Consider the following 12,220-nt stretch of genomic DNA (forward strand, 5'->3'; position numbering starts at 1 on the left):
CCATAGGGAGTGGTATTATTAGGAGGTGTGGCCTTTCTGGGGTGGGTGTGGCCTTCTTGGAGGAAGTGTGTCACTGTGGGAGTGGGCTTTGAAGTCTTCTGTGCTCAGGCTATGCTCAGTATGGCAGTCTTCTCCTGCTGTCTTCGGCTCAAGATGTAGAACTCTCCTCCAGCACCATGTCTGCCTGCACTCTGCCATGCTCCCCACCGTGATGATAATGGACTAAACCCCTGAAACTGGAAGCTAGCCCCAACTAAATGTTTGCCTTTATAGGAGTTGCCTTGGTCACGATGTCTCTTCCCAGCAATAAAACCCAAAAACACTTGGGGTCAGTTTTACTTAATCTCTAATATTTTCATCAATTTTATCTACACGGAATTAACTAACCAGCCTCTTGCTTTAACAGTTCCACACTGACTCTAGTGAGTTCAGAGATGTAAAATATAGCATGCCCTTAGTGCACATTCAGTGTACTTTTGTTGCTCTGGCTAGAGCCGTTACATAATTGGGGTTTTCGGGACATAGAATGCACAGGGGCTGATCCTGCAGAGTCGGCCTCCTGTCCCTCCTCCTGTGCCCACTGGCACGGCTGCCCTAGATGATGAAATTCATGTCTAGGAAGCAGAATTTTTTTTTTGTTTTGTTTTTTCGAGACAGGGTTTCTCTGTGTAGTCTTGGCTGTCCTAGACTCACTTTGTAGTCCAGGCTGGCCTCGAACTCACAGCGATCCGCCTGCCTCTGCCTCCCAAGTGCTGGGATTAAAGGCGTGCGCCACCACACCCGGCTAGCAGAATGTTTTTCAAACTTTGGTATATGAAAGAACTTCTAGTAAAACTTGTAAAGGCACAGGAACCTGGGCCCTAGACACGGGATGTAGCATGTTGAGTGAGGTTCAATACCCACAGCTTAAGCAAACTTCACAAGTAAGTTTGATTCCCTCCTGAGTCTGGATTCTACTATGATATTAAAGCTCCTGTCCCATCTAACCCCAGCACAGCCAACAAACATGAGTGATTAAAACAGGGCACAAGATCTGTAACCTTACATAAAACAAAAACAACAACAACAAAACGCATCTCAAAACATGTGACAACATAGCAAAGCAGGACATATTTGGGTTTACTTCCAAAGACCAACTGTCCCCCAAAGCCTCTGCAACTACAACAACTGAAATCATTAACCCTATGGTTGAAGTGTCAAGCAATGTCGGGCTGTTCTTAACTGCTTTATTCTTAGACTGTCAGTTATAACCCATGCTACTGTTTAGTAAAATCCTGATCCTATGGTAACACACTTAATAGACAAATACAAGATTCCTGATATGAAGCACTGCCAACAAATAAATTGAACTCATAGCCATTAAGTAATGTAGCTTATGCTTATTTGCTTATGACAGTTAATACTTCAAAGTGGATTCTAAAACTTACCTGGTTATGAAAGTTATTGGAGACTTCTTAAAGTTATTGAAGAGTACAAAATAATTATCAATGATGACTTTCCAATCCATGTTTTCTGTATAACAAGGAGATTCCTCAGACAAAACTAAAAAGAAACATCAACATGCTGAGTATAAAAGCCAAGCAGAGTGTACAGCAGATCACCTATTATGTTTGAAAAGTTAGCAAAGTAGGTTTGGAAATCTGTCATTTGACATCTACTTCCAGTCATGATAACCCAATGAGACACTGAGAAGTGCAGAACAATGATTCATTGGGAGACAGAGGGCAAGCAAAGAGAGACCCATGATTATCCCTGCTTACTGCTGTAGAGAGACTCTAGAACAGCGGATCTCAACCTTCCTCATGCTGCGACCCTCGAATAGAGGACCTCATGCTGTGGTGACAATCAACCACGAAATGACTTCGTTGTTACTTCATACCTGTAATTTTGCTACTGTCATGAACCATAACGTAAATATCTGATATGGGGACCCCAAAGGGGTCATGATCCACAGGCTGAGAACCACTGTTCTAGGACCATCTACAAGGGAAAAGTGGCCTGAAGCTCAGTGAACATGCTGTGCTGGTAAGAAGCGTAGATTCTTAAAGAAAGAACGCTAGGGGCGGGGGGGGGGGGGGAGGACCTGCAAAGTGTATGTGTCCCTCTAGTGTCCGAAGGAGAACTAATGGGGATGTGAGGACACTGCTTGAGACTAGGAAGCTTCCCACTAGCAATGTTAAAGATATTTGTTTAGTGACCACACAGTAACAAGAATATAGTCGATTCCTCGTAGCTTTATTGGAACGTTTTTGATTTCATCAATTATCAAGTACCTCAAGCAAAAAAAAAAAGGGGGGGTGTTCAGTGGTTATAGGTAATCTAAGTGTGATGGAGCTGAGTAACAAATATTTAAAGCAGAGGTATCCAGCCTCTTGACATTGCGATATAATATTATCATCTACAAGCATATAAGGCCTTAGTCATGGCTAGCCTGAGATACATGCTGCTCATGAGTCACAGGTTCGACACGCCTACTCTAAGACAGTAGTAGGGCTACAAGTGTATCCCTTGACATGTACAAATCCCACTGTTTGAGTGTCCACATTGGGGGTGGGGGGTGGAGCTGGACAGCCAGGACTTTAAAGGACTAAGCTACACTGAGTAATACCTTTTGAGAATAGCTGTAAGAGTGAAAAATAGTGAGGACAGAATAAGGATAAAGTCTGTATTTGGCATCCAACCAAAAATTCTAGACATACAAAGAAGAAGTATGATGAGAAAAATAATTGGTCAAAATTGATAAGCATGACGGAATGAGGAAGAACATGAACCACACGCAACAGTTGGTGTTATTAAATTTACACCCTAGTGTTTGCACTTTTAAAAAGGCAAAGTAGGTCAGATTGGATAAAATAAAAGCTAACCATACACTGTATGTAAGAAATATGCTTCAAATATGAAGACCAAACTAAAAAGAAAAGACATATGACTTTGAATATGAATTAATAAAAAGGAAGATATCAAACAATGTGGAAGTCAGGTTATAATATCATCTTTTAATGACATTGAAGACATCAAGTCATCACAAAGGCATAATGATTCCAAACGTGTGCACACTTGATAGCAGTGTTCCAAAACACAGGAAATAAAAACAAAGCACAAAGATAAACAGGCTAACTCATGTTTTTCTCTGAGATATAATTAGATGTGGAAACAAAATATCAGCAAAGATAGAGGATTTGCATAATTCCACTAACAATGCAAACTACCTGATATTCAAGAGCTATTCCTCCCAGTGTCAGAACAGTACTGATTCCTTTCCTAGACACATAGGACAAAACTCAGTTTTCTAACCCAAAAACAAAGTCCAAAAATTTAACAACACTGGTGGCATAAATATAGCTCACAGACTAAAATAGAATTAATTAGAAATCAATAACATAAATGTAATTGAAAAGCCCACTATCTGAAAAGGAAATAACACACCTGTAAATTATTCATGGGTCAGAGAAAACTTGAAAAGATATTAAGGAGTGATGAAGATGCTTTGTGAATATATACAAATGTATATATTTTAAATGTGACTTATTTTGTTATGAGTTTTCCTAAACAAAAATATTTCTAACTTCAAGCAAGCAATTTAACCTCTTTAGCATCTAATTCTCAAGGAAAATTGCATATGACGCACATTCATTATGCCTCATCAAGTTCCCAGTAAAGTAACTCAGTGTCTATGAGGGAAAAAATGAAAACACTCCAGAAAATTAAGTCAGAGGTGTGTGATATTGCATAAGAAATGGTTTGATGCTATCAGAAAACCAACCAGTGAAACAGCAACTTTTAATCAAAAGAAGAAAATTTAAATCCTCCACAGCAAACTCCTCTACTGTTCTTTATGAAAAAGTTCAGTCCAGATGCTCATTTTCTGGAGAAGGAAAGGTTAAATGGCATCTCTTACATGTCCCTTCAGTTCTTACTAGATAACTTTATCTTAGGTCATTGTAATAAGAACCTAGTAGAGTAAGCTGACCCAATTAAATCTGTCAGCTGCAATATTTGTTCTCAAGCCCATCTGCTTCTAAAAGCCATACTATCATGCCACACTCCACCCCTGCTTGGACTACGAGGTAAAACTGTACTCCATAATGTACAGTAGTCTGATCTACTCACTAGATTATGTGACGTCTCCATCACACCACTTTTTTAAATTTATTTATTTATTAATCCATTCATGCTACATCTCAATGTTATCCCATCCCTTCTATCCTCCCAATCCTCCCTCCCTCCCACTTTCACCCTATTCCCCTCCCCTATGACTGTGAGTGAGGAGGCCCTCCTCCCCCTGTATATGATCATAGGGTATTAAGTCTCTTCTTGGTAACCTGCTATCCTTCCTCTGAGTGCCACCAGGCCTCCCCATCAAGGGGACATGGTCAAATATGGAGCACCAGAGTTCATGTGAAAGTCAGTCCACACTCTTTACTCATCTGTAGAGAATGACCTGTCCCTTGGCTAGATCTGAGTAGGGGTTCAATGTTTACTGCACATATTGCCCTTGGTTAGTGCCATACTTTGTGCAGAACCCCTGGGCCCAGATCTGCCCATCATAATGTTCTACGTGTAGGTTTCTAGGACCCTCTGGATCCTTCTATTTCCCCATTCTCCCATACTTCTCTCATCTAGAGCCCCAAAAGGATGTCCTCACATCTATCCCACTTTCCTAGTAGGTGAAGACTTTCATGGGACATGTCCCTTGGGCTAGTGTCCAGATATAAGTGAGTATATACCGTTTGAGTCTTTCTGCTTCTGGGTTAACTCATTATGATCATTTCTAGTCCCATCCATTTGTCCACAAATTTCAGGAATTCTTTGTTTTTAATAGCTGAGTAGTGTTCCATAGTGTAAATGTACCACAGTTTCTTTATCCATTCTTCTACTGATGGACACTTAGGCTGTTTCCATGTTCTGGCTATTATGAATAAGGCCACTATGAACATGGTTGAGCAAATGTTCTTGTTGTGAGATGGTGCATCTTCATCACACCCCTTTTAACAGTTTGCAGTTGTTTTGTTTTTGTTGCCTGCTTAGAAGGGGAAGAAGAGATAAGTAATGTGTAAATCTATAGATGAACACACAGCTGCAGAGTGTTTTGATGTGGTTTGCGGTTTTTCCTGTTGCTATTTGGTGATTTCCAAATGTTTGCATGCTAACATGTCCCTTGGACATCTTTGACTACCTGCAGGTCTGAGGTGGAACTGTGATCTGCATTGCTAATGAGATGCCAGCTGCTATTGCTATTCCAGAAACCAGACTGTTAGTAACAAGGATGCAGGAAATTAGCTGTGTACAGGACACATATCATAAGAAAAAAAAAAAAGTCAAATGCCCACAGTCTGCTAAGTACATTGAATATCTCAGGTATTATTTATCAGCCTCTTTGTTAGCTACCCAACTCCATCTGACAGTTAAAATTGATGAATAGTCAAAGGCATCATAATTTAAAAGTTCAGTGTGGAAAGACTTGCTAATCTGATTATGAATGAAGAACCATAAGAAGAAAATATCCAGACACTTCTTTCTGCTTCTGCCTGTTGTATTCATCCTTCAAATCTTGATTCACATGATGAGTTGTTAGCTGGTCTGTGAACACAAAAACCTTCCGTGGAACTCATCTCTAGTTGTATCTATTTCCCCCACTAACTTGAGCTCCTTTTAGGCTTCTCCACTGAGCCATAGGACCTCCAGTTAAATGGGCTGCCCTTGATTTAAAAGATGACTTTCGACCAATGTTTGGCTGTGAATCTCAACATGTTTCAAACCGCTGCTGGGTGGAGCCTCTCCAAGGACCACTTTGATAGGCTCCTATCTGCAAACATAGCAGAGTATCATTAATAGTATCATGGGTTGGCTCTCCTCCATGGGGTAGGACTTGAGTTAGGCCAGGCATTGGTTGGCCAGTCCCTCAATCTCTGCTCTATCTGTTCTATCTTTATTCCTGCACATCTTGTAGGCAGGGTAAAGTTTTGCATCAAAGTTTTTGTGGGTGGGTTGGTGTTCTCCTCTCTTCACTAGGAGTGAAAGGGTGTCCTCTTCACTCTCCATGGCCCACGCTACCAGGAGACTCAGCTAGAGTCCCCCTCATATCCTCCCAGAGGCCTATACTGACTGGGTCTCCAGCTTGTCACAGTGATGCCCCCACCCACAATTTCACTTCTTCTCTGCAGGCCTCCTTTCCCATCAGGAGGAAGTGATCAAAAAGCAGGCAACAGAGTCCATGTCAGGGACAGCCCCTGCTCCCCTTACTAGGGGACCTACAGGAAGCCTGAGCTGTCCGTCAGCTACATCTATGTAGAGGACCTAGTTCTAGTCCATGCCTGGTCCTTGGTTTGTGCTTCAGACTCCACAGGCCCCTGTGGACCCTGGTTAGTTGGTTCTGTTGGTCTTCTTGCGGAGCTCTTGTCACCTCTAGCTGCTTTTACCCTTCCCCCCACTCTTCCACTAGACTCCCTCCAGGCCACAGAGAATGAGGAAAAACTCAATCCTGATATGACTTGATGAGCTGGGGTGGGTGAGTAAGGGGGCACCCCTTTTCTGAGGTATGATGGAAGGGGAAGGGAATGGGAAACTGGGAGGAGAGGAGGGACGGAGCTTGACAGGGATGTAAAGTGAATAAATAAATAAATAAATACATACATAGATAAATGATGACTTTCCTTTCCAACAATCAGATAAACAGTCTATAGCAGTGGTTCTCAACTTTCCTGATGGTGTAATCCTTAACACAGTTCCTCATATTATGGTGACCCCAACAATAAAATTATTTCACTGATACTTCCTAACTGTAGTTTTGCTACTGGTATGAAACAATGTAAATGTCTGATATGTGGCCTCTGTGAAAGGGTCATTTGACCCCCAAGGGAGTTTCAACCCACAGATTGAAAACCATTGGTCTAGAAAAACAGACACCCACTCTCCCTTTGCTCATCCCAATGCTATCATTCTCAAGGAAGTGAGATGGTAGCCCCTTCCAATCTAAGTTCTTTAACTATTAGGACCTCCTTAACCTGGGGGACCTTTTTCTCCAGTCCTCCTCAAAAGAGCGGTAAAAGCACAAGAGAAAGCAGAAAGTTATATAGCCCGCAGATGAAATGGATGGAAAAGGAAAGAGCAGCAGACGGCAGTTACTAACATCTACAGGTAGATGGATAAAGGCAGCCTGTCAGGCAGAGCAGAAACACAAAAGTCAGAGCTTGCACTTGAAGAGGGGTATATTCAAACAGGTTCTCCTTATAACTCTTAACAAGACTCATGAATTAATTAAAGCACAAATGTCTAACTGCATATGTAAGAGGTTGAACTGAAAATGGACAGGTACGTTGAGATATATTTTTGAATGTGATAAATCCTGACATATTTCTTCCATCGCCCCAGCTAGAAAATTGTGTCTCCATGTCAGCAGAAGACTAGAAATTTGCTGACCTAGACAAATGGAATTGACTGGAACCAAGCTTGGAGTATCCCTGCATCAGATGGTGTGAATGACACACCATTACTGCAAGTAGGGAGGATTACTTAATCTATTCATTCTCAGCAGTGAAGTTCCCATCACCTCCCTTGTTTCGAGAAACGCTGAAAGCAAGGTCACCCATTTCTACCTGAGTGCTGCCTGCCAAAAGGCTTCTGGAGAACTCTCTTTTGAAAGCTTCAGGGAAATCAATTCATTTGAGAAAAAAATTACACATCTGAACCAAGCGGTGAAGGTTAGCTGTGGGGAGATATGGCTTACTACCTGGTCACACTTGCATGACAGAGCCCATCAGGTGACAAGAACCCATTGCACAAAAAAATTCCATGTTGGAAGTAAGTGCTTTGTCTTACACAGAATGGACAACAAAAACATCAGATTCTAATGAAATTTTCCATATAAAAGAAGTGTTCTACACAGAGAGAGAAAAAATAATTCAACAAAAATAAATGTAAAACCTTTATTCAAATTCTCTTAAAAAGATTGTATCATGGTAAGGAAGTAGATGCAACAAGAGCAGAAAGCTATATTCAATATCTAGAGGGCCTAGGAAGGTCCTCAGAAATTAAATAGATGAAAAAATATTAAAGGGATTTATAGAAGTGTCCCAGATGATCATTCCAAAACATCCAAAAATTAGAGAATCATATGAGAAGAACTGATGGCTAACAGAGGTTCTAGAATGAAAAGAATAATAGAGGATTTAAAGTCACAAAAGAAATAGTGCAATAATATTTTCCATGCCAGTGAGAAGAAGAGAGAGTGACTGGCCTGACAACTGAAATATCCCACTACCTGTGCTTGGTTCCTGAAGAGCTGTTCTACAGGCACCACCTACCCTGCAGCCAGGCTTCTGCCCCCAATTCCAGTAGACTCCTGCTGCTCAGGTGCAGGCCATACCAGTCAGAAGAACAGGGCCTCCCTGCTGCAACAAAGCCCAACCTAGTCACCAGAAGTCCAGCCCCCTACATAAGCAGAGCCTCCCTAGTAGACCAGAGGCCAAGCCAGCCAACCGAAATTCAGCCACAATGACCAGAAGACCAAAGAGGAACCAAAAACCAAGGAACAACCTTGACATATAATCACCCCAAACCTAGACAACCAAATGCCAGTGTAAGAACAAAATCAACAGCCTGGGCAATACGGTACCACCAGGAGTCCAGCTATCCTAAGAGAGAAAAACCAGAATATTTCATTCAATGCATCTAAAGCACAAGAAAAAAACCTTAAAATTAATGTTATGAAGATGACAGAGATCTTTAAAGAAGGTTTTTTTTTTAATCTTTTAAAAGAATTGAGGGAAAGACAAACAAAAAACTATAGTAAATCAATAAATCCCTTAATAAACACCAAGAAAGCCAAGAAAAAAAAAGACAAAAGAAAAAAAGTGAAGGAAACTGTTCAAGATCTGAAAATGGAAATAGAACCAATAAAGAAAACACAAACAGAGGGAATTCTGAAAATAAAAAATATAAGTAAGTGAACAGAAATTACAGATGTAAGCATCACCAACAGAATACAAGAGATAGAAAAAAATCTTAAGGGCTGAAGAGACAATAGAAAAAATAGATTTATTGGTCAAAGAAAATGTTAATTCTAAAAAAATTACTAACACAAAAAATCCAAGAAATCTGGGAAACTATGAAATTCCAAACCTAATAATAATAAGGAAATAAGAATCCATGCTAAATATACAGGGGGAGGTAATCCCCCTCAGGAACAGTCATAGGGGAGGGGAATAAGGGGAAAATGGGAGAGATGGAAGAATGGGAGGATACAAGGGATGGGATAACCAGTGAGATGTAACAAGAATAAATTAATAAAATAAAAAAATTTAAAAAAATAAAGTGGATACTAGACAACAACAACCAAAAAAAGAATCCATGCTAAAAAAATAAATAAATAAAAATAAATATAAATAAATAAATAAATAAAACAGAAAATATATTTAACAAAATCATGGAAGAAAATTTTCCTACCCTAAATAATGACATGCCAATAAAGGTTCAAAAAGCTTACAGAACAACAAATAAATTAGACAAGAAAAGGAAGTCCCCATACTACATAATAATCAAAACACTAAACATACTGCACAAAGAAAGAATATTAAAAGCTACAAGGGGAAAAGGCCAAGTAACATATAAAAACAGACCTATTGAACTTATACTTGAGTCTTCAACAGAAACTCTAAAAGCTAGAAGGGCCTGGACAGATTTCTTTCAGACTCTAAGCAACCATGGGTGCCAGACAAGATTTCTATACCCAGTAAAACTTACAATCACCATAGATAGGGGAAAAAAAAACAAGATATTTCATGACAAAGTCAAATGTAAACAGTGTCTACCCACAATTCTAGCCATATAGAAATTACTAGAAAGAAAACTGTAGTGATAATTTTAGTTTCTTTTAAAAAAAAATACTATGCAAATATGTTTTCATTTTAATTCCAGCTTTGGGATATGGGGCTGCTTCAGATTGTTCACAGCAGCTGACTATGATTTGCCGCATGCTCTAGCAGGACCATGATTTTGCCAGCTGCAGATGGTTTCTGCAAGTGTGTGATGTTTGGAATTCTGGGAACTTTTCAGACGGTATATAAATGGTATGGCCCCAAGATGAGTCATTGGTTGATCGCTGTAGGTCATGGTTTGTTAAATAATCATATGCAAAGAAGAAACAAGAAGAAAAAGAAATCAGATATCCTGGAGGTAAAGACTGAACTTTTCCCCAAAGAGTGTGGCACCCATTATCAGCAGGAAGTTGTCTAATGATAATGTCTCCCCTTTTCCCCTATAGCCGTCTTTCTCTCCTCTCTAATGTTAGGGGATTGAAAGCCTGGACAACGAGGAATGGAGAAGCTTAGAAGAAAGAAGAATCCACAAAGTAGCCAAAAGACCAGCTACAGAAAACTCTAACCCAAGGAGATTAACTATACCCATGAAAATCAGGCAATAAATAATCTCACACCACCAAAACCCAAAGAAGGGAAACACACACACACACACACAAACAAACACACAAACACACACACACACACACACACACACACACACACACACACACACACACACACGGATCTCCCCAGGAAGGGGAAATAGAACAGATTTCACAGGTGCACTGGGGGTGGGTGAGGTTGGGAATAGGATGAACCAGGTTGCAGAGAAAGAGAAAGAAAATCCTCTTAGAAACAACTAGAGTTGTGGTTTTTAGGTTTCTACCTGCATTTCGTCTTGAACTGGTCATCTTCAGTAAACAGGCAAGGCCTCAAATGGAAGGACTGGGACACCTTTGACCTACAGCTTGTCCTGCCTGCACAGTATGCTGGGACCAGAGCCTAGCATAACAGTCATCCAGGAGACCAGAGAGACTTCATCCGGCAACTGATAGGAGCAGATGCAGAGCTCCACAGGCAAACATTAGGTAGAGCTTAGAAAGTCCTGCTGCTGAGGAGGGAGAAGGCTTGGGGGAGCCAGAGGGGTCAGGGACACACCACAAGAACAGGACGCACAGAGTCAACTGAGACTCATGGGAACGTGAGTAGCCAGGGAGCCTGTAGGGGTCTGACTTAGGTCCCCTGCATGTTATGACTGAGCAGCTTGGGGATCTTGTGGAAATGCTGAAAGTGGGAGTGGGGGCTGTCCCTGACTCTTTTGCCTAACTGTGGGACCCTTGTCCTCCTACTGGGTTGTCTCATCCAGCCTTGATGTGATGGTATGTGCCTGGTCTTACTGTAGCTTGTTATCCATGATGTCCCTGGAAGACCGGCAGCAGCTCTTTTCTGAGGGGGGATCAGGGATGGGGGCATCGAGGAGGGAAGGAGAGGCTGGGGTGGGGTGAGAGCTGAGGGGGAAGGAACTGCCCAGCCATAATAGAAACATATATACCACACTCCCCATCCAAAGGCTCAGGGATCATTTTAGAAGTCGGGGTAGGAGCGTAACAGCCAAAAGTGGCTTTCGGGTCTTGGCTCCAAGATGACCAAAAAAAGGAGAAACAACGGCCGTGCTAAAAAGGGCCGCGGCCACGTGCAGCCAATTCGCTGCACCAACTGCGCCCGGTGCGTGCCCAAGGACAAGGCCATTAAGAAGTTCGTCATCCGGAACATTGTAGAGGCCGCTGCTGTCAGGGACATCTCCGAAGCCAGCGTCTTTGACGCTTACGTGCTGCCCAAGCTCTACATCAAGCTGCATTACTGCGTGAGCTGTGCCATTCACAGCAAGATGGTCAGGAACCGATCCCGTGAGGCCCGGAAGGACCAAACACCCCCACCTCGTTTTAGATCCGCTGGTGCTGCAACACGACCTCCACCAAAGCCCATGTAAAGACAGGACGGAAGAAAAAATACTTTGGACAAATAAAATGGGAGTTACACTTAAAAAAAAAAAAAAGAGCCAAAAGTGGTAGATGACTACAAAGGAAACAGTGTCCTCTGGACCCAGCGGGGCAGCTGCACTTAATGAAGTCACAGCAGTTGTGGCAACATACACAAGACGTGTGCAAGCTCACGCCAGACCAAATCCCAGCATGCAGACAAGAGAGCAAGGCACACAACCACAGCTCTACCTAGACGGCTGTTGGCAGCTGTTAGCTGCTAGGAGAGGTAGGGAAAGCTTTCCCCCAAGAGCCAATGGTAAGTCTGCCATGCTCCAGGGAAAGACCACACATTCAGGAGTGTTCAGTCAGCACAAGATCCTCTTGAATGGTTTTTTTAAAGTTACAAAAGGTGACGAGGGGAAGGGGTGGGTTTAGGAAGCA

The 12,220-nt window shown here is 41.8% G+C and overlaps 2 protein-coding genes across 2 annotated transcripts in view; one reads left to right on the forward strand and one right to left on the reverse strand.

Annotated features, from left to right (window-relative positions):
• The window catches only part of ABCA13 (ATP binding cassette subfamily A member 13), a 418,312-nt gene that overhangs the window by 316,848 nt on the left and 89,244 nt on the right, over nt 1-12,220 (reverse strand). Inside the window, exon 16 of the mRNA XM_084798070.1 lies at nt 1,428-1,542. Within this exon, the coding sequence (XP_084654196.1) occupies nt 1,428-1,542 (115 nt within the window). The remainder of the gene's footprint in view (nt 1-1,427; nt 1,543-12,220) is intronic.
• On the forward strand, nt 11,424-11,862 carry LOC311606716 (small ribosomal subunit protein eS26-like). The gene has a single exon (XM_084798071.1). The coding sequence runs from the start codon at nt 11,440-11,442 to the stop codon at nt 11,785-11,787; it is 348 nt and encodes a 115-aa protein (XP_084654197.1). The 5' UTR covers nt 11,424-11,439; the 3' UTR covers nt 11,788-11,862.

Source organism: Acomys minous (assembly GCF_964271855.1).
Source record: "Acomys minous genome assembly, chromosome: 10".
Lineage (NCBI taxonomy): Eukaryota > Metazoa > Chordata > Mammalia > Rodentia > Muridae > Acomys > Acomys minous.